At 41.1% G+C, this 22,289-nt stretch overlaps 2 protein-coding genes across 8 annotated transcripts in view; both read right to left on the bottom strand.

Annotated features, from left to right (window-relative positions):
* VWC2L (von Willebrand factor C domain containing 2 like) overlaps positions 1–5,297 on the bottom strand; it is a 158,586-nt gene extending 153,289 nt beyond the window's left edge. For all 4 annotated transcript variants that reach the window (XM_065562150.1, XM_005312151.5, XM_065562149.1 and 1 more), the window contains exons 1-2: positions 5,157–5,297; positions 2,530–2,996 (exon numbers count right to left, since the gene is read on the bottom strand). In XM_065562150.1, the coding sequence (XP_065418222.1) occupies positions 2,530–2,940 (411 nt within the window). In that variant the 5' untranslated portion in view covers positions 2,941–2,996; positions 5,157–5,297. The remainder of the gene's footprint in view (positions 1–2,529; positions 2,997–5,156) is intronic.
* Positions 5,298–6,398: 1,101 nt separating this feature from the next.
* Positions 6,399–22,289, bottom strand: part of SPAG16 (sperm associated antigen 16) — a 786,899-nt gene continuing 771,008 nt past the window's right edge. For all 4 annotated transcript variants that reach the window (XM_065562140.1, XM_065562142.1, XM_065562143.1 and 1 more), the window contains one exon: positions 6,399–6,574. In XM_065562140.1, coding sequence (XP_065418212.1) covers positions 6,399–6,574 — 176 coding nt within the window. The remainder of the gene's footprint in view (positions 6,575–22,289) is intronic.

Genomic DNA, 22,289 nt, shown 5'->3' with positions numbered 1-22,289 from the left:
ACAAGCAGTCTGTTTCTAAACAGACTTAAGAAAGTCTCTCATCTTTGGCACAGCTTGACTTCACTATAAGTGGAAGTGCGCTGGGAAAGGCTGGAGACCTTCTACATGCCACAAGACAAAGAAGAGCAAGGCTTGGAGCCTGCAGAACATAGGAACTCTTCAGAATGTCTACTATGGAGATAATGGAGGAAATCCTGCCTCCAATGGGAAAACTGCATTTCACTTCAGTGCAGTCAGGATGTCACTCAATAATACCAGCAGATTCCTGGCCCCAGGGGTTCTCTCTCTGATGGAATTTACAAGATCTTAGTTATTAGCCATGGGACTATCTTTCAACTCCCCAAGTTTTTCTGTATCTATGGGATTGTGCTGCACTGTAAACAGAGTTTAATTTCTTAGAAATACCTTGAGGAATGAGATAACTTTGCTATTTCAATATAGTTGGAGTTTCATCATAAGCAAGCTTCTTGTAAGGACCAGTATATCCCCTCTCACTGTCTCGGGAGCAGAGATGAGTGAATAATTGATTTTTCAGTTCAGTGGCTGAAATTGTGAAGTTTCAGTGCCCCTGAAAATGCATCTTTTTATGAATTTGCTATTTGCAGAAAAAAAAATCACTCCGCTCTACTCAGGAGCCTAGCTTTGAGGAAGAGAAGGCTTGATTGTGATTTAAATTGAATCAGGAGTATCTCCACTGAAGTTCTGCGTTGAGGATTATTTGATGCGGGGTATTCCACAATCTGATATGCTTTCCCTTAGTCATTAGGTGGTTATTTTGATCGTGCAACTCCTCTGTCTACTGATCAGTCTCCAGCTAAAAAATTAGCATTAAGTTCAGGTGGGGGTTAAGTTTAAGCACAATAAACAGGGAATCAAATACATCTTATTCATTATAACTAAGTTTTGCAGCTCAATCTCAGTGCATAACAGTGAAAACATACTCCTAGTGTTATCAGTGATAAAGTTCTCATTCGTTGTTTCTCTGAGTATAAAAGGTAAAATGTGACCATTAGTTCCATGACAACTTTTTTTTTTCTTGCTCTAGGACCTCTCCTGAAAAGGTCTTACATTATTTTAGCATGTGTACTCAACCTTGATCCAGGAATTACTCCAGGCCACTTATTTTTGAAGGAGTCACCCAAAGATGGTAACGTTCCATCTTCAAGGATCAGAGAATGATGCCTGTTATAGTAAGTTGGACTAATTTTTCTTAGGCTACCAACATTCCAATATGTTTTTACAGGTCACACCATCAACAGCCTCATGTGATATTCTTCTGCAAAGCAAAGGACACACTGTTCATGAGTCTGTCAAGGATATGTGTCTAATGCACTATGGCACCTTATGAAGCTACTAGGCTGCTTCTAGGGGCTGGATTTCACTATGGGGAAATCAACGCTGCTGCAATCAATGCAGCAGGGATCAATTTAATGGGTCTAGTGAAGACCCACTAAATCGACGGCAGAGTGTTCTCCGGTCGACCCCAATACTCCAGCTCTCCGAGAGGAGTAAGGGAAGTTGACCGGAAAATGTCTCCCGTCGACGCAGCACAGTGAAGTCACCGGGGTAAGCTGACCTAAGTTACGTAGCTGGAGTAGGTAACTTAGGTTGACTTACCCCGATAGTGAAGACAAGCCCTATTCTGACTAATGCAAGTTATGGGTGGATGGGAAATCCCCCATGAAAGAAAAACTAAACGATATACTATTTACTACAGGAAACAACAGCAAGAGAAGATGCTATCTGGAAATAAAGAAGTTCTATCTTGTGTTACTGAAATGCTGGAAAATACAAAGACTGAGGTGAAAGTATTTTCACTGCCAGAGAAGAAAAGAAACTGCCAAGTATATAGAGGGATAAGGCTTATACCCATGAAGAGTTAAAGGTTGCGCTTCAAAGCAAGTCTTCATTATTGAGCTATGAATCTGGAGGCCACATGTTCTAAATTCATATGTTGGGTTTAGATGCCTACAGACTGCAACAGAAGTATGCATTTTCCTTAGCTTAATGGAAAACCTGTAATCTAACTTATTAAAATCACAAACATATGTTGTGTTAATGGTAAAGATTTTTAGAAAATATGTTTTGGTCTTACATTTAAGGTTTCTTTCAAAAGGACTTTCACCCCAACACTCCCAATGGGAACTTGATAGTTACGATAACTTATTTAGCCATATACTTCCCTTTATTTTATCACCTGCATGGAAATTTAGCTACTAGTGAGCTTGATTATCACTATTTAACCAGACATAGCAAGTCCAAATGCTAACAACAGTTACATATTTTGATGTACTTGTGAATATTAATTCTCCGAGCACGATACCAGCATTTTTTGTTGCACACATTTGGGTTGGGATTTTTGAAAAGTGCTCAGCATTGGCTTACCTCTGCTCCCACTGGAATCAATGGGAGTTTTACCATTAACTTCAGTGGGAGCAGAGATAGGCCAATACCGAGTGCCTTTGAAAGTCCGACCACTAAAGTTCATATAACATGTTAGTATTGAATAAATACTAAGATAGTTCATACCTTAAATTCCTCCAAGATTTTGTAATTTTTCCCATGATATTCACAAAAGTTTTTCACTTCTTTGCACTCTGGGCAGCATCCATTGTGTTCCACTTTAGTACACTTTGGGTGGATTTTAGGGCATTCTGGTTGATCACAAACAGGTCCATCCTCAGTACAGACACAAGGACAGTTGGAATGCCCTGGGAAAAAACGTTCTCCCAGTTTGTATACAAAGCCACTGTCATCCACACAGCCTTTCCCTCGATAGTCATCAAAGATCAGATTATCATTACTTGAAGTCTGGTCGCCTTCATCAGCAGGGTAGTCTTCATGATTGATGGCAGCTGGGGTGACCAACCCAAGTATTAGCAACAGAAGTATGCAGGCTTCATGAATAGGACAAGCCATCCCCCTCCTCAACTTCTGCATACGGTCCTAATCTCAGATAGAAACAGCTGCTTCCATAGGGACACCAGAGGGGTGGTCTGAAAACAAATATTTAAAATGATAATAACCTGAAATATTAACAAGAACAGACGTCTGAAGACCATGCTTTCAACCTGTATCTGGAGGTACAATGCTTTCAAAACAAAACAAGTCTCCTATCCTCAATTATTCCTAAGGAGAACAAAGCATACTAAATATGTACATTAAAGCTAACAATTGCATATATACAGAGAGATATATACACACGTACATGTGCATGCATACACCGTCCCATATGAAATCTCCACTCAAATGCTGACTTACATTGATGACTAATGTTTGCTTTTACCTATTTGAACAATTGGGTCATCTGACACACAAAGAAGTGGAATGATTGCCTGCAATCCCATAGTGAGTGGGTAATTCACTGGGACTGAAGGCAGGATTGGAATTGTTCCTTTCCTTTTGCTGTAACCACTACCCCTTCTCAGCTACAATACACAGCTCAGTTTCTTAAAATCAAGAGAATAAAGAATCAGGAGACTCCATAGCAGAAAAAACAAAAGGTAAAACAATAATAGTATGAGCTCTGGTCAGATTTGAGCTTCAAAAACAAAAGACAATCCTGTATTTTATTTAGACTTAGAGAGATGGAATGTAACAGTGTTTTACAAGTGGCATTTTTGCAGAGAAAGGTAAAGAGGTTGGGCTGAGAACATCTGTCAAGTCTGTAGTTTTTTTTCCCTATAGTCCAATGTCCTTATTCAGTATTTCTAGACACTGACTTTTTTCCGGGAAGCAGTATTCAGATTTGTATTAATTTCCAGGTAGGAGTTTATATATCAGTATTTTAAAATGTCTGGCAAGCACACAGAATTATTGTAATATATTTGTCTCATTAGGTTAGTGACAGTCTTCATTCTAAAACTTAATATGCCATCGCAGCTACGTACAACACCCAGACCATTTGCCAATGGAGAGTAATACTTAAATAGCCAAGGTGATGATTGACTGATCTGAAAAGGGAGGAAAGCCTGGCCCTGGCCCAGAAAGAATTAGGCAAAAAAGAAAGACTCAGCACATATTTTCTTGTTACATTATTGTCTGTGCTGTGTGTCACATCCCTGTCACCAATGCACACGTTCTCAATCCTTTTCTAAATGCCATTCGGATGCCAGTGTAATGCCAGCAGAAAAATAGTCTCTCAACTGTTTTCGGATAACTGGGCAGGGAATGGCTGTCCTATAGTGAAAAGTATTTGTAGGAAACTTTTTATGAACTGAAAAATATTAGCTTTATGTTTATTAATAGTGAGGTATGTAGTTTCTGCTAATAGCATACACACAAATAAATGAATATAGGTATGTGTATTTACACACACACACACACACACACACACACACACACACACATCTGTAGAAATGCACACACACTCATACGGATATCTATTTCCTCTTCCCTCAAAAGAAATGTTTCCTGTATATTCAGATTTTTCATGATTATTGATGTTAAATGGTTATATTAATAAAATCCGTTAAAAAGAATGAATCAGGAGAAAGCTATAACCTCACAAGAGAAGCTAAAGGATCCTGCTAAAAAAGGCAGTTTTTCCAAAGCTACTATAGAGGGAGACACCTGATATTACACAAGCTTTGTCAAAATCATAAGATATCCTCTTAATTGAAGTTCTCCATATGTTTTTATCACAAGGGCAAGGTACTGTAGTACTGCCAGCAATAGCTGTTATAACATGCTGGGTTTTTTTTAAAGTGTGATGCACACAGATAAGTCTGCATCATAGAACTGGGGAGTGAAGAGTTTTGCCCACCTAGAAGCCACAGGTAGGTATCAATTTTCAAAGCTCAGGTAAGTGGAGATTTAAGGGGGGGGGAAACAGCCATCAGGAAAGTAATTGATATATGAGGTAATGTGAAATGATCCAACCAGCCCACTAAACCCATCCACGTTTGATGGCCAGGCACTAAAAAGGAAAGGATTACATATAAATCAATGCTCCACAGCAATTTCAAAGCCCCAGTCTAAGGAATGGGAGGGAAACGGACCCGACTGCAGCTCCTTTCTGGGGAAGGGTTTCGTCAAGTAAACAAACCCGGCTCCGCTACGAATTAGTTGAACAGTTCAACTTTTTCATCCTTTCTCGTGACCGGCTAACTCGGGGAGCAAGTGCAGCTCTCCCCCCGGGAATCAGGTAGACTCACCTGGCAGGCTCGGGGTGTAACGCTGCCGGGGGTCACAGCCCAACCTGGACTAAAAGGTCAGCGATGAAAGCGGCTCCGCTGCCGAGTCCCGGGCAATCCCTTCCCATCTCGCAGCAGCGGCGGCGGCGGCAGCCCCAGCTGCAGGGCAGGGGAAGGACGCTTCCGCCCGGTGTTCAGCATTCAAAGCAAGCAGCAGCTCCGGAGGCGAGGCTGCCTCGTCTCCGGCATCGCGTCCCACTTGCTCCGGATCTCCGCGGGTCTCCGGCTGCTCCGTTCCCCTCCCCGCGCACTCCGCAGCGGGACTGGTTTACGCGGAGCAGCCCGGGCGCAGCAGCCGCCGCCGGCTGGGGGAGCTCAGAGCCAGCCCCGGCTGAAAGGCAGCCGGCACCATCCCCCCGACGCTGCTTCCACCGGGAGCAACTTTCCCCGGGCTTCAGCCCCGCAGCCGCGTGGCCGGGCGCATGGGGCCAACCGCCGGGGTCCCTGCAGCGCCGCGGCCAGCGCTCCGCATCGTGCGCCGGGCGGGCTAAGAGCCCTGCCTGGGACGGGCCATTCCGCGGGGGCCAGGCGAAGCGGCAGAGCCGTGACTACACCCACACGTCAGGAGATCGCACCGGCATCGGGCAGCCACCCCCCGCCCCCGATCTGCTCAACCCGGAGCCGCTCCCCCGATCACACCGCAGGGCTGAGGGCCAGCGCTGGGCTGTCAGCTCCCTGCAGCTACTGGAGGAGGAGGAGGCAGAGCTGAGCGACCAGGCGCCTCTCGCCAACTCCCCTCCTCGCCCCGCCGGCATTCAACGCGGTCGCTGCAGGAAAGAGAGAGAAACAGCCCCACGTTGCTGCATTATTCAAACTTCGGAGCGGATCGCAGGCTGGGGTGGGGGAGGTGTGTGTGTGTCTGGGGATGGGGGGGGGGGGCGTAGCTGAGCTCTTGTGGCTCTCGCTGTGTTACAGTCAAAACCGGCCTCCTTGCAATTCGTCGGGGCTGGCATTAGGCGTCATTGTAAAGCTACTTCTCCAGCAGCACCCAAAAGAGAGGTTCAGAAAGACACGCTTCCGCACAAAGAGAAATGCGGGACTTTATTTGGATCAAAGGCAGAGTTCGAGTCATTTCACGTTTCACGCAATGACCGCTCCCTGCACACAATAAGGGCGAAGACATTTCGCCGGTGAATGGCTGGTGGCCAATCGGTCCCCCCAGGCGCTGAGCCTGCCCTGACCCGGACCCCCAGCGGGGCTCACTCAGCTCCAGAGTCGAACGGTTCCATCCGAGCCCCCCGAAAGCAGGTGCTCTGCCTTGTGATCAAAGACAACGCTCTGCACCTCGTCCTCGTGGCCCACCAAGCTGGACAGCTGCCCCGAGTTGAGTTCCAGGGTCTTCACCGTGCCGTCGTTGCTTGCCAGGGCCACGACGTGACCTGCAATTCAGAGCAAAGTCGTCAGAGTGCTAGAAGGCAACCGGAGGGAGCAAAGACTGCAGTTGGGAAGGCTGAGGCTGTGGACTCTTGCTTGAAATGCCCCCCGATTTAGCGGAAAGCGACATCATCAATAACAACAGAGGAGATGTCAGAGTGAGGACCTGGGCTTGCGGCTCATTGGGAAGGCATCTATTCTATTTTTATTTTGGTTCAATGATTTAGGGCCAGATTCTGATACTCTCGCTGAGAAGCACTTTAGCCCACAGGTTATTTCACTCAAATCAGTCAGCACTCCTGGATTAAGATGCCATATCTCGCCTAAATGAACCAGAATCCAGCCCTCTGACATTAATGTTGATAGTCCCAGCATAATACATTAAGGTGCCTAGGTGAGTTTAGGCGTCTAAATTCCATTGACCTTTAGCAGGAGTTGAGCACATAATTCCTTTAGGTTCCAATGAAAACTCCCAGCCTAATTAAACAGTTAATATAGAAGTGGATACAGCAGTTAAAGGGGATGGTGGGAAGGTTTTAAAAAGTCCAAAGCTTCCTTGCACTTATTTATAGAACAAGCAGCCTCTATATCTTATCAGTCTAAACAAGCCCAGTATGTATTTATAAGTTTATTATTTTGCAGTTTAAATAAAAAGCATGACTAACAGCTGGTAAGTGATACATTTGAATCACCCCTTATTTTCTCAGCCATCAGATGAGAGAACCTCTCTGCTTCCACATTAACTGCAATAATCAGGATCTTCACATATGTCCGTACACACACAACAATAACAATACCCAACCAAAAAAAAAAATCAATACATTCATTTCAAGGCAGATATGGTCTGCTCAACAGAGCCATCATTGTATTTCAAGTCATGATTTTGGTCAAACACCTTTAGCTATTAGAGGCAGGTTCAATATACCCTCAGAATGATTATGGCCCTTTTTTATGTATCGGTACTTTTTTTCCCCTGAAAGCAAAGACATCTCACCCATAGAAGCTGAATTAATGCTGACATTGACAAAGTCAATGCGGTATTGAAGCAAAAGTTTTTGAGGAAGAGTAGGGAAAACAGGGCCAAGTGTGGCCACAGCTACTCCATGAATAGCTGATCAGGACTTATGACCAAACAAGTGCATGGGAAGAATCTGGCCCAAAAGAAAATGTAATTTTAATGATGCTGAAGCCACAAGGTCTTGTGTATCAGAATCTGATGTAAATTTTATCCTGGAAATATATTGTCCATCCTTTCAGAATAATTCACGACAATGATGTCTCTTGTTATGCTCACCACAATAGGATGGCTTCATTTGACAGCATGTGAGATAAACAAATGCCATTTTCTCCATTTATCAACTGAAACATTTTGGCAAAATAATCTCAAAAATGCATTGAGAACATTAAATCACCAGTTATGCCTGGAGTGGTCATGGCTATTTGTACAAGAGGTGGAAAGTATGGAAGTAGAGCTAACCATGATAAATATCCTTTATTTGCAAACCTTTATAACTACCGGGCTTCTTCATCTAAAACAAAGCCTGACACAGCAAAGATCTGTAGGATGGATTAGGGTGTCCAAAGCACCAGATGCGAATATTTATTATAAACTCTCTTTTAGCAAGTCTTTGCTGACAGAAGCATTACATATGGATTTCACTTGCAACCAGACTCTATGGGCAATTGCTGGGAGGTTTTCCCTAAGAGGCAAAAAAAAAAAAAAAAAAAAAAGACTTAGCTCAGAGTCTTAACGCTGAAACAGCTGGGTAGGGAGTTACTGTCACATTTCATCTTTTAAAAACAGTAACAAATGCATGTATTCAAAAGAGGATTTGGACAGTCCCAGTTAACATTAGGAAAGTAAAATCAATCCAAATTGATATTTGAAACAATAAACTTATTTGTTTAGTTAAAATTCTCACTGACTACTGTACAAGGGGAATAGGACAGGCCCTAACGGTGCATCTGTATAACCTTTGCCAGCTAAATCATATGCTTGAAAGAAACAGATATTTATGTTATTTGGTTGGGGCATGTGAATATCTGAAAATGATAGTAAAACATAGTAACAACTAGCTAGATGGTGTAGTAGTGATCAAAGAAGTATGTGTCTGATAGCTAGTACTCTCTGATGTTTGTGGGGGATGTAAGTGTTGGTGGAGAATGGTCTTTTCACACACATTCAATGCTAGCCAAATTATTGTGCATTGCTATTGTGAACTATGAATAAAGCAACTTATTTGCTCTGTAGCAGAAGGGTGTGTGAGTGAATGTGTGAGTGAGTGAAACAGCAAATGGGGAAGAGAGGGCACATAATGGGAATATCTCGTTTCCGTTACCCTTTATCTCAACACTGATCTACTTGCTCATGATGATTTGCTGATTATAAGGTAAATTTACTCCCTCCTTCCTGCCAACATGAGTTTTTCTTGTTTCGAAGAGAAAACAAATTGCATTTTATTGCTGATCAAAATGTTCTCCAATCAGCAAACCACACAAAAACCATTACATGATTATCATGTAAAAATCTACTTACGATTGGTGTTTTTACGAAGCACACTTATCTGTACATTAACAAAGGCACTTTGATGTAGCACTCATGGGAGGAGAAAAATATGGCATACAATGTAGTTCTACAAAGTCTATAGGCCAAATCCTCAACTAGTGTAACTCTCCACTGCTGTATTGAAGTCTATAGAACTATACTGATTCGCATCAGCTGAGTATCTGGCCCACTGTGTAGAAGCTGCAAAGCATCAAGATTGAGATCAACATGTAATGCCAGGGAAAACCCTAGAGAGTTCAAACCATTTGCAAGGCCTTTGTTGGTGCCACACTGCTACGGGCTCACCCACAGCACTGGGCACACAGCTAGCAAAGGTGCCCCACTGCCTCTGGCTGTCCCATGACCAGTCCTGAACCCTCGCCTCCTTCTCAATCTGTGAGGCAGGAGGAATGACTAAGCAGGTCTTCATGGGGCCCTATCTACAGTATCAGCTTAGCACTGATGCAGCTAAATTGCAGTTGGCCATTGTTGGAATGTAGACACGCCGACTCACCTGAGGTGGCATGTTACTCTCTGAGAGCAGTGTAAGCTACAAGGTAATTTGCCTCACAAAGTACTCTGGAAATGGCTATGTAAACATGGCATCTTCCTACTCAGCAGATCTGATCCCTCTGTACCCTCAGAACCATTTCTGCTGACATTAATGACAAAATAAGACTGTACTGTTTTCCTCCTGCTAGCCCTGCTGAGCCAACACAGTTAAGAGAATGAGCTGGATTCTATTCCTGCATATGCATCAGCAGCGGGAATTGTTAATTAATTCCAGGCTGTTACACCTGTGCAACCCCGTTGCCAATAATGGGTGACAGGGGTGTCATCATTTGTTCCTCTTGATCCTTATTACAGGCAATGATGCATAAGAAGGAAAGGACCCAGCTTGATTTTGAGATCCCAATGTCAGGAAGCATGGCTGGCAAAGAGGAACAGAAAGCAACTGAGCACGTTAGATCAGGAGTCACAGAGACAACAAGAATGGAAACTCAGGCTGCCATTTTTACAGTCATTGCTCAAAGTAGGACTGTGCACAATTATTTTTGCCTTCATCAGCAGTAATACTCCTGAACAGATGGAGGGTATGGGATTGGCAGCAAGACCAGGGGTGGCTCCAGGCACCAGCGCAGCAAGCACGTGCCTGGGGTGGCAAGCCGCAGGGGGCGGCCTGCCGGTCATTGTGAGGGCGGCAGATGGGCAGTTTTCGGCGGCATGCCTGTGGGAGGTCCATAGGTCCCGCGGCTTCGGCGGTGGGTACACCGAAGCTGCAGGATCGGCAGATCACCCGCAGAAACGCCACCGAATCCGTGTGACCAGCAGACTGCCCGCAGGCGTGCTGCCGAAGGCTGCCTGACTGCCATGCTTGGGGTGGCAAAAAACATATAGCCGCCCCTGAGCAAGACAGTCAATGGCAGTAGAGTACTGGCACAGGGGATGTGCTAGGAGTAATATGGTTCCAAAAGGGGCACTGCAAAATACTTTGAAACCTATGGGGTCTTTATGGGTATTATTATGGGTAGATTTTCATGACATGGTGGCAAAAATGCCTGAACTCCATGTACTCTAGCACTCACTCCACTGTTACCGCTAATGCAGCTACACTGTTCCTGCCTGTGACTGGAATATGGGTAATTTTTCTGGTTCAGCTGAATGGTGTTAGCACCAATGTGAGTCACTGTGCAGACAGAAAGCCACAGGAGATGGCCCTGTTTTTATGACCATGTTAGTTATACTTGCTTCTTGCTTTACAGTGGAAAAAATGCCAGAAGCCATCAGAGGTCATAATGGTGGGATATATTCATAAAATTCCCTATTGCATATGTGTTTGGTATCTGTTGTGTCTGTTCCTTCCCTCTCTACTGGTCAGCAGCATAGAGCTTAATTCCCTTGTACATGTCATACAAGGGGGAAAGGCAGATATATAATGTGTGGGAGGCTATGACTGTATGGTCACATTTCCTCTCTGTTCTTCCTGGGCTTTTTCTGAGTGATTAGGACCTTCTGATCCTTTCCCTCCAAATGCAGAGTAAGGGAACAGAGCATATGGCCTCCGCAGCTGAATTAGCTATCTCCACACTGTTCCCAAATTCCAGTGTCCTACAAGCAAAGAGCTGTTCTTGGACTCCAGTTCTAAGCTCCTGCATGGTAGCTTGTCATGCTGCCATTTACAGATTAGCCAAGATCTTTATTTTAGACACTGATTAATTACAAGTATAATCCTGAAGTTTTGGCCAGATATATACCTGAACAATGATTAAATCCTGAAGATCATTGCAATTCTCCCCTTGCCCTCTTATCAACATTGCCCTTTTAGAAAGGCTGCACATACAAAACATACCCCGGTGTTCTCTCTTGAGAACAGAGGTGCAATATCAAAAGATGCTATAACTTTATTTTATGGGTCAGACCTCATCTGGTGTAAATCAGTGAAGGTCTATGGCCATTGATGGAGTTATGCTGATTCATACCAGCTGAGGATCTGGCCTTATAACTTTAGGAATATGTATAAGATTTTGGAGCTAGAGACATTTTGTAGACATCTGATACTAAGGGACCAAATTCTGATCTTTCTTACACTGATGCAAATGAAGAGTCACTCCAGTGAAGTTTATGCCCTGGGATAAAGCCAATATGAGTCCAAAGTCATGGCCGTTATATGTTTAACTACATTTGATTTTAAGTTCTACGGAAGCAGGGATCTGTATTTTTATTTCCTTGACTATCAAGAGCCATAAACACCCATGGTGCTAAGTAAATAATAATAACAATAATGAAACCGCTTTATGTAAATATAGTATGAAATCCATCTCATAATATGAATTGTTGGCTACATCTAAAATAGTGCTGGTATGTTGAAGCAGTTTAATTTAATTTGTTACTGCATGATAGATTTCTTCAGAACACAAAACTAGACAAGATTAATTTGCTGGGCTGATAAAGCCAAATTACCTAGGGTAGAGGGAACAAGACCTGTACTTGTCAAAGGACAAAAAAATTGACAATTCATATTCCAGGAGATCCTAATAGAAATCACAGCAATGATTACCAGCTGTCTCTGTAAAATTAATTTGGGGCGAAGCTCTGCCAAGGCAACATTAGGCAATGCTTTACAAGGCGACGTACTCAAGTATCCATAAACAATGCCATTTTTGCAATGGAATAGCCTAAAAAGCAGACTGTTTTACTGATATTTGGCTTTGACACTTGATAAATCATGTTGACCGAAGCCTTTGATTTTTTGTTATTAAAGGAACAAGTCACAATCCCAAAGGCTGTTTTGCAGCTAATGTATCAAACAGAAACTGAGCCCGCCATAGAAAACACTCCAACAGATCTAACCTAATTTGCTTTCTACTTCCCTACTAAATCCTGCTATAGGCTTAGACTATTATGGCTAAATGTCCATGTCAAACCAAAGACAAATGAAGGGCTGGTTGATTGGAATCATAAGATAATACTTATGTTGAAGCACTGAATTTTTCTTCAGGCAAATGAATGTAGAAATTATGCATCTAATTTAATTATTGAATACTCTGAATATTTCTGTTTTAGCAGGACCAAGCTGCCTAGTGCCTCTACAGAATTTTGGTAGCACGAATGCCAAAAAAGTCTAATAAATGCCACACACAAATCAATCAACCAACCAACTACTTAATGTTTCCTATTAGATTGAGACATCAGTGATAAAGTAGAATATAAATAGCATTATTTCTGTCTTTAATTCAATTATTTCTGTAGACCCAATATTAACTCTTTGGCTTATTTGTGGAACAGAACAAGAAATTCATAGAAATCATGTAAAACTCTCCCTCAGCCTTTATTCATATAAGTAGCCAATACTTATATTGATTATTCATGAAAATGAAGAATACTTGACTTGGATCATTGCTTCTAATGAAAGAAGGAGATAATAAAAATAATTATATTTCTCATTGAAAATAAACCAAGAGCAACAGTTTCCCCAATTTAACACCACCAGCTCTCCTTAAAACTGTAAGCAAAGCATTCTTCAAAGAAACAAAACCAGCCATTTCATATTTCATTCAAATTACAGGTGTCTTGCATGAAATTTAGCTATTTTGTTTATCATAACTGCATAGGGAAGAAGCCTGAAACTATTAAGTGTAGCACAGATGAAATAACATATCATAGAAAGAAAGCAAAGCTTTGATCGATATGACAATGATTTTTATACACATCAGAACCAATTCAAAGCATTTCTCCGGGATCAATATAGATAGACAGAAATGCTTCTCAGCATTTATTACCTGTGGAGGGAATTATTGATTACCTCCATTGATTTCTTCTATGTATGTGGAGAGGCATCTGTTGTTTTTCTAGAAAGATGCCTCAAAGTGAAAAGTATCAAGAAACTACTTATATTTTAAGGATTTACATTAATGGTTCAACCGGTGTCATTACTCAGGACTTTGCAACCCCATTCAAAGAGAGGTGAAATATAATTTATCTTATTTTTAGCACATGATTGTTAGTCAATATAACATATTGTAAGAGAAGTTGTTTTGAAACCTTACCTGCAACTCATCTTTTAAAGTACACATTGTGCCAAATATGTTTTCACAGCCTGTCCCCTTTGTAAAGTATTCCTTTTGTCAACAGCATATGGTAAAAACAGGGGAGAAAAGGGAGAGGCTAAATTCCTTGCTGGTGTAAATAGCTGAAATTTCACTGAAGCCAATGGAGCTACAACAATTTACATCATTATTACTATATCGTATATTACAATAGTGGCTATAGGACGCAATCACCGATTGGGTCCCCATTGTGCTAGGCCCTGTACAAAAAGACGGTCTCTTACCCAGTTTGCAAACTAACTCAAAGACTAGAAACAACAGGTGGCCAATGGATCGGGGAGTACAAGGGAAAGTGGGACAACTGTAAATGTAATAAACTGTGGTCAGACGGCCTACCCATTGCCAAATGCCTTGTAGGCATCATGGTAGGAGGAACGGACTTGGCTCTAAATTTACAGATCCCTACCTGCTGTGAATCGGAGGAGCTGACTGAAGCCAATTTACATCAGCTGAGGATCTGGCCCACAAAGTTTAAATTTACTGTGAAATCGCACAAGCACTTATTTTTGGGAACTTTTGGGGAGTAGGAATTGATGGAAGGGAAGGCATCCACACACACCAGTGACTTTACAGGCAAATGTTGGAGGGCTAGACTCAGCCAGAGTAGATAAAATGTTTAACAGCTGTTGCAAAGTGTGATTGTAGTGGCTGTAGATAAAATTGTTCATTACTGTCATACCACGCAGAATGTTATTTACCAAGCAACTGATTTGCACCATACGAATGATGTTTTATATATGTTTTTGTTCCATAAACAGCTTTCAACAAATACAGTAATTATTTCTTGTCTTCCACACGTAAACTATGTTTTGCTTAGGAATGCACTTCTTTGACATTGCTATAATTCCTAAACTCTAGCAGCACATGAATAAATCTTTGAAACAATCATCTCTTGCTAGTAACAGCACATACCCATCCCCTCCCCCTCCCCACACAGAGCTTTTAGTTAAGTTTTTCACAAGAGGGAATGAAAAAGAATGTTCTCAAGAAGGTGCTAATTTATATGGAATAATTTACAAAATATTGTAGTAATTCAGTCCAAGATAATTGGGAAAGAAAGAAAGGACTTCAAGAATTTGCTGACACAGGGAATGGTTTTTAATGATTTGCGACTGAACGGACACTTAGTTCCCGTTAAGAAATCACTGATTTTTCTCTCAGGACTACCTAAGTCAAAGACGCTAGAGGTCTGGCAATGTGCATTAGGAAAAATTACCATTATTACAAACACTTAAACTCCTGAGTCATCTTATTCATGCAAAATGTCCCATTGAATTCAATGCAATTACTTACATGCATAAGTGTTTTCAGGACCAGGGCCTTACTTTGCAAATAGAGAAGTTTTAATGTGACTCCGTATTTTTTATTGTTTTCAGATAAACCCACTGCAAAACAGCATAAAGGGAGTAGGAGACGATCAACAGAAAGAAAAGAATAGAATACACAGAGTCCCAGGCTCAGGAAGGTACTTAAGGCCTAACTTTAAGCACATGAATTGTTGTAGGGGCTTCTTATGATGGATAGATCCACTTTTATTTGGTTCTTTAATAGGACTGAAACTGTTGGAGCCTTGTAAGGGGAAATTTAGCTTTTCATGTTGACTGAGGATATATAAAGGCAGGACACAGATTTACTATCAGCCTGCTAGACCAAGGGTTGAGAGTTCAATCCTTGAGGGGGCCATTTAGGGATCTGGGGCAAAAATCTGTCTAGGGATTGGTCCTGCTTTGAGCAGGGGGTTGGACTAGATGTCTTCCTGAGGTCCCTTCCAACCCTGATATTCTATGATTCTATGTGTTACTAGATTCAACTATTCAAGGAAGAGAACTGTAACAGGAATTAAGGCCAGAGGAAAAAAAGACTTCTAGGCAAATTCCTCAATAGAAATTTAGGAATGTGTAGGGGGCTTTTAGTGAAGCATAGAATGATCCACATTGTCGCAGTGATGGGTCATCAGGGTAGAGTGATGGTGCTGCATCAGAACTGGTGACATCGATTCCACATCGGCTGATTATACTTCAGTCCCTTTGGATGGAGGGTTGTCTCTAGCTACAGATGGGCTTACTATAGGATATGTCCATAAGCATTTAGTTTTTGGAGATTAAGGGATCTGGTCGGCGTTTGGCAAATTCAAATCGAGCACACTGTTTAGCTCTGATTATTCTTCTATAAGGAAAACTTGACCTAGATGGAGAGGCATTCTTTCCAAAGCTTGAACAGTTCTCAGAACTTGACAAATTGCTTTTTGGTAAAAAAAAAAAATATCACTGGAAAGTTACTCAAAGCAGAGAAAGCAGGTATCTGTCAGGAGAAAATCCTTTATCTAAAGAGTCTTATAAAAGATTTTATAATATCCTGGACAATTAGTGTGCAGTTATTTTTCAACTAATCATGAATTTGTTTAAATTAGATTTTATTTGACCTTTTGGTGGTATTTAGTGTTTTTGAACTGGTTGCTTCTTGAAATAGAAAAAGAAAAAGAAAAGAAAGTGGTATGTGTTGGAGGACTGTTTTTAGATGTCACTTTTCAAGTGAAGTTGTGGAGACACATTCACCATTCAACACTAGATCCAGAAGGATGAGCTCATGGTTCACTTTCTACAAACAATCAGTTCTATCTTTTATCTAGGAATGGCAATATTTCATTATCTTTTCTCTCTACCTGGAAGAAAAATAAATTGTATTTGCATCTAGTAGGAATAGGTTTGTCTAAATATCAATTGCATATATTTATATATGTGCATGTATGTTCACCTGTGCAATTGAATTTACCAGAACATAAGATTAAGTACTTGGCAGATGGCATTCTGGTAAACAGTGGAAAGATCATTAACTCTGTTTAGAATTTCCTAACAGTAGGTAATTGAAGAGAGCAAACATAAGTGAGGATTTATAGTCATTTATGTTTAGTTTGTGTAAGTTTTTAGGGTGGAATATCTGGTACTCTTCAATTGCTGTAGTACAAGGAAGGTATTCTCACGGAGAAGATAAAAAGTGCACTGTTGAGCCAAAAGGATGGAATAGGATCCATTAATGAACTACACACTTCGTCTCTGATGTTGTCTCTGAGGCCCAGCTGTTTTGGTAGTAACCACAGACAAGAATTATCCTCAAGCTGAAAAAAATAACAGACCAAGGGCTGGGATATTCAAAGGGACCTAAGGGAATTGGGCACCCAATTTCCATCGATTTTCAGTAGCAGGTAGGTGTCTAACCTATCAAAGCACTTTAACAAGGTGAATTTGGAGATGTAAGCTACAGAAGCCATTGAAATAGAGCAAGAAATGGATCCTCACAGAAATGAATAGCTTTTAGTTTTTTGGTAGTAACTAGTTAGAATTGTATGTCAACTAAGTTGTATTTCACCTGTACAATATCCACTGGTATAAACTAATTCAATCTGTTCATCCGATTTCTCAAAATGTTATGGTGATGCACGTATACATATAATGTTGCTGGGTTCGGGTGCAGCGAGAAGTAAGAAGGCTTTTTATTTTTGTGATGGGGATCTCAACAGAGAAGAAGTGTGGGAGAGTGCCTGCTCTTGCTTTGGGCAACTCAGGACGATCCTAGTTTCTTTGTATATTGACAGGCATGACCGATACCATTTCTGCACACTTGGAGTGAAATATTTTTCTTGGACAGAAAGGTCAGCAGTTTTGTCATGTGCAGACCTGGGGGACTGATAGCCAGACATTTGAAACACTGTAGTGTTACCTCTGTATTTGGCAATCGCCACTGGAGTACTGTGACCAGTTCTGGTGTTCACAATTCAAGAATGATGTTGATAAATTGGAGAGGGATCACTGAAGAACCACGAGAATGATTAAGGATTGGGAAACATGCCGTAAAGTGATAGACTGAAGGAGCTCAATCTATTTAGCTTAACAAAGAGAAGGCTAAGGGAAGACTTGAACAGTCTGGAAGTACCGATATAGTGGAACAGAAATTTGATAATAAAGGACTCTTCAGTCTGGCAGACAAAGGTATAACACAATCCAATGGCTCCAATTTAACAACAAAGGTAATGAACCATTGGAACAATTTACCAAGGGTACTGGTAAATTCTTCATCACTGGAAATATTTAAATCAAGATTGGACATTTTTCTAAAAAATATGCTCTAATTCTAACAGGAATCAATTCAAGGAAGTTCTCTGGCCTGTGTTATATGGGTCAGACTAGATGATCACAGTGGTCCCCTCTGGCTTTATAATCTGTGAATCTAAACATCGGACTGGCCCAATATACATTGGTAATGATAGCACATTTGTTGGAATGTTAATGATATTATGATGCTGAGTCAATGGGAAGCAGTACGAAGACATATCAGAGTAAGGGCTCGATCAATAATTGTGGTCTAAGGAATTTCAGAGAATGTGACGTTAATAACATTGCTGCTATAGCCCGCAGGGCAAGGAGATGACAGGAAAATGTCAAATGTTAAAATTCTGCATGAGTGGAAGGTGACTGCGGAAAAGAGTAATGATCAGTATAATCTGCTGATCTTCACAAATGAATTAATCATCATAAAATTATCTAAATGAGGTCCTGAGATGAAACTCCATTCGCGAGGACATTTTCCACAATAATTTCTGATCAAGTGGAAAGTATCCACATTACAGTTAGGGTTCAAGTTGAACCATCACTTTTAATAACAATTTTTATTCTTCTATTAAAATGTCACACATGAAATTTCAATTCAAATGAATAAATACTGGACGTTGAGCCAAATACCGTCTCCAAAATGTGTTAGTTACTTCTTTGATATTTCAAGCAACTTTCCTACAACAATTTGGGAGAAACAAACCTTGATGTGAAATATGTTAACTAGAACATCTCAACTTACCTTTCTCAGTGTTCTGGGAAACCTATAATAATGTAAGTGATAGCAAAATACATGTTACAAATTGGAATTTACACTGGACTTCTTTAGAATTGGGATCCCTGTATATAATTTTTGATGCAAAATGGCCTACACTATTAGAAGTCAGTATGATGTCCAGCTAAAAGATCAGGGCATTCATATTATTCCAGTTGGAAGAATTCTATCTTTTTTTACTGGCCTAAGAAAGGGGTTAAATATCTCAAAATATAGACAGATTTTCTGTCATTTCACAATGCAATATTTGTGTTGCATTTTATAAACAACATAAAGACAGCAAGACATTCAAAAACCTGTCTCTGTCTAATAGAAACACAATTTTCAGAAGCATTAGTAGAATGTAAAATAACCCTCTTTTTATTAATATTCTACTCCTCTCTCTCTTTTTGGATGCCTGCAGTCATTCAATACAAGCCTCTTTGATCCTCCTTTCTTTCTCAAATGATAATATGGATATGCGAGTGGAGTACAAAATCAGATCAGGATGTAAGTAATGACTTATTTTCCCCATGGATCCCCATATGTATCATCTATTCAACCTTATCATTAGCTTAAAGAATGAAGGGCCAGATTTTTAATGGGATTTAGGCACTTTAAGATGCAGACAGGTGCCTATTGGATTTTCAAAAAGACTTAGGCACCTAACTACCATATTCCTATTGAAATCAATGGGAATTAGACACCTAGGCATTTTTGAAAATCCCACTGGGTGCCTAAACGCCTTTAAAAATCTGGCTCCCATTAGCCAGTGTACTGAACCTGGATCTTCATGGCAGAGTGCAGTCATAGCAACACTCCACAATTTAAATATATTTGATACTGAAACAGATTGCATCCTTTGCATGAGTTTTGTAGCTCTAACACTGAGGTAATGGACTTCTTGTCTCCACTGTACTTCTAACTGGTTGTAATTAACACCTCCCTCTCTAATACAATTCCCTTGGCGCCTAGAACAGCCTTATAGAGTGCACTGAGCCTAATGAACATTTCAGATGTGGCCCTCATTTATGATGAAGGATGCGTGAGATTAAAGTGGAATCAGGTGGTTGAGAGTTGTTGTCAGTTGTTCTGCAGGCATGGATGTCAAGCTCAATTTAAGTCTTATAAGAATTTAAACTCATTGTAATCAGATGCATATAAATGATCTCAGGTGAAAAGGAGTTTGGAAAAAGTAATCATTTTGCTTCACCTCACAAGTTGTAACCTTCGCTCCCAAACGTTTTTACCATTGAGTATGCGCATTGAATAAAGCACTTGTGTTCTCCTCGGGCTGGATTATAGAGAAAGCTGCTGATAAACACGTGTTTTGAGCGCTAATGCTTTTAGTATTCATCTTCCATTTGCATCAAATTAGCTGATGAAACAATTCCATTTTGGCTATTAAGTTAGTTTGCAAGACCAGAAGTAAATGAATAAAGACGGAGATTGTTATTCATCAGGTTGATCTTGTGCTTAAGGAATGGGATTGAAATACACAAGACCTTGGTTCAATGCCTGGTTCGGCTACAGATGTCTTGTGTGACCTTGGGCAAATAACTCATTCCTCATCTGTAAAATGGGGATAATAATGCTCCTTTTCCCAGAAGCTTTGTCCATTTCGATTGTAAATTATTCAGGGCAGGAATGGTGTCTTATTCTGTTTGTTCAGCACAACAGAGCCCCAATCTGAGTTGAAACCCTGAGGTGCTACTGCAGTATAAATAAATAATAATAATTGGTTTAAGAGATTTCTTTAATGTCGATTATTATGAAATGATTGGCACCTAAATGTTTTGCCCTGCAAACAACTAAAATGTGTTTTACCATGATAGTGAAAAAACCACAGATTTAGAAACGGGGTTTAATAAAATATTTTCCAGGGAAAAACTTAAACAGAGGCTCCACCCTTAACATAAGCATGTTATTGTCAACTGTGGCACAAGGAGGAACCAGGGAAGGAGATGTGGCTTGTTCTTTTACCTAAACATTCCTACTACTGTCATTTTTAAGGTTTGTCATATTCACTGTCTTGACAGTGCAAACACTACTCTGTAAAATCTGTCAAAGAGGCCAGTTGATTTCCTACATCTTCTGACACTTGCAGCTCTTTAATATCAGGCTGTCAGAACACCTAAGAGAAAGACAGGTGCTTACTTGTTCAGTGCTGTTACTGTGACTACCATCACACATACTTTAATCATTAGCCTTATACTATGAAATTCTGACTTTTATACCCTTGGAGTTCCAGGCTGTAAAATGCTACTGGCATAAATCTATCTTATGGGTTAGCTAGCTCACTTGCCCATGGAACTATATTTATAAAATGAATCCTTTGTATTTTATGAAGTGTACATTATTTTTTCTAGAATTTTCTACTGTGATCTGTTGCTTTCACTGTTGTTTTTTGTAACTCTTTATTGAATTTATGATATGGGTGAAACTCAGTTGGGTAACACTCTTCTCTATCTTAAACCAAGGGAGATTAGGCACAGTCATGAGCAATGGGTAGGGCACCAACCCAAGAGTAGCCCTGGAAGGCACTGGACTCAGAGAAATCTCTCTAAGCCACATCTTCCCTGGATGAGCGGAAAGGGGAGGGGTGGATTCAAAGCACTATCCATTCCTAACCCAGCAGTTCCAGGGGGGAGCAAGAAGGACCCACTTCTTCCATGGAGGATAGGTCCATCAGTGGCTATTAGCCAAGATGCAACCCCATTCTCTGGGTGTCCCTAAGCCTATGACTACCAGATGCTAGGACTGGACAACAGGTGATGGATCACTCGATAATTGCGTTGTTCTGTTCACTCCCTAGGAAGCATCTGGCTGCTGTTGGAACACAGGATACTGGGCCACTATGATCTGACCCACTGTGGCCATTTTTATGTTCTTATGTTTCACGAAACCTTCCACTCCTGAATTGTTACCCCGTATATTGTATCAGAGTTGAATTTTAAATGCTTTGAAGCAGGCACTGTATATTTTTGTGTGCTCTACAAAATGCCGCATATTTAGCTTTCAGACCCGAATGAGTATTATTACAAATACTGAAACATTTTTCCTTATTGAAGTGCAGTAATATCAAAGTATAGCCAGATCCATGATCACAATTCTCAAATTAGTTATTGGGGTGCAACATGCACTTGTAACACACAAGTTCTTTTTCAGGTGGCTACTTAGAGCTAACTAAGAAGATGAAGTTGATAAATCACACACAGAAACTTTATAAGCTTTTGATAATTGTGACAGGGTGCGGAGTGAGAAGCACTTAGTCAGCCCCGGCCACTCCAGCCCCAATCAAAGGGAATGGATTGGGGCTGGTTGGATAGCCCTGTGTCTGCCTGTTAACGGGCAGCACCTGCCAGCCTCATTAGCCAGGGCTATAACGGCTGACAGGAAACCAGAAGAATGGGGGAAGAGAAAGGCTTGGCACAGAGGAAGGTGGGAGCCTTCAGGTCTGTTGCTGGTCAGGCCTGCATTTGGCAAAGTTGGCTGCCAAACCTGTACATAGGTGGAAAGTGGTGGCGGGAAAACAACTGTAAATAAAGAACATTGGTGTTGCATCAAGCTGAGGCATTCCTGACTGATTGGAGGGGGCAACAGGAGCAGCCCAGCGTGCGCCTTGCTACAATAACACAGACAAATGTAACTGAAATCATAGAAAAATCAGTATACAAAGTATAAAAATAAGTACAGTAAAGTGGCTTC

Source organism: Chrysemys picta, chromosome 11 (assembly GCF_011386835.1).
Source record: "Chrysemys picta bellii isolate R12L10 chromosome 11, ASM1138683v2, whole genome shotgun sequence".
Lineage (NCBI taxonomy): Eukaryota > Metazoa > Chordata > Testudines > Emydidae > Chrysemys > Chrysemys picta.
The sequence above is the reverse complement of the archived record's forward strand: the minus strand, read 5'-3'. Positions and strand labels throughout refer to the sequence as shown.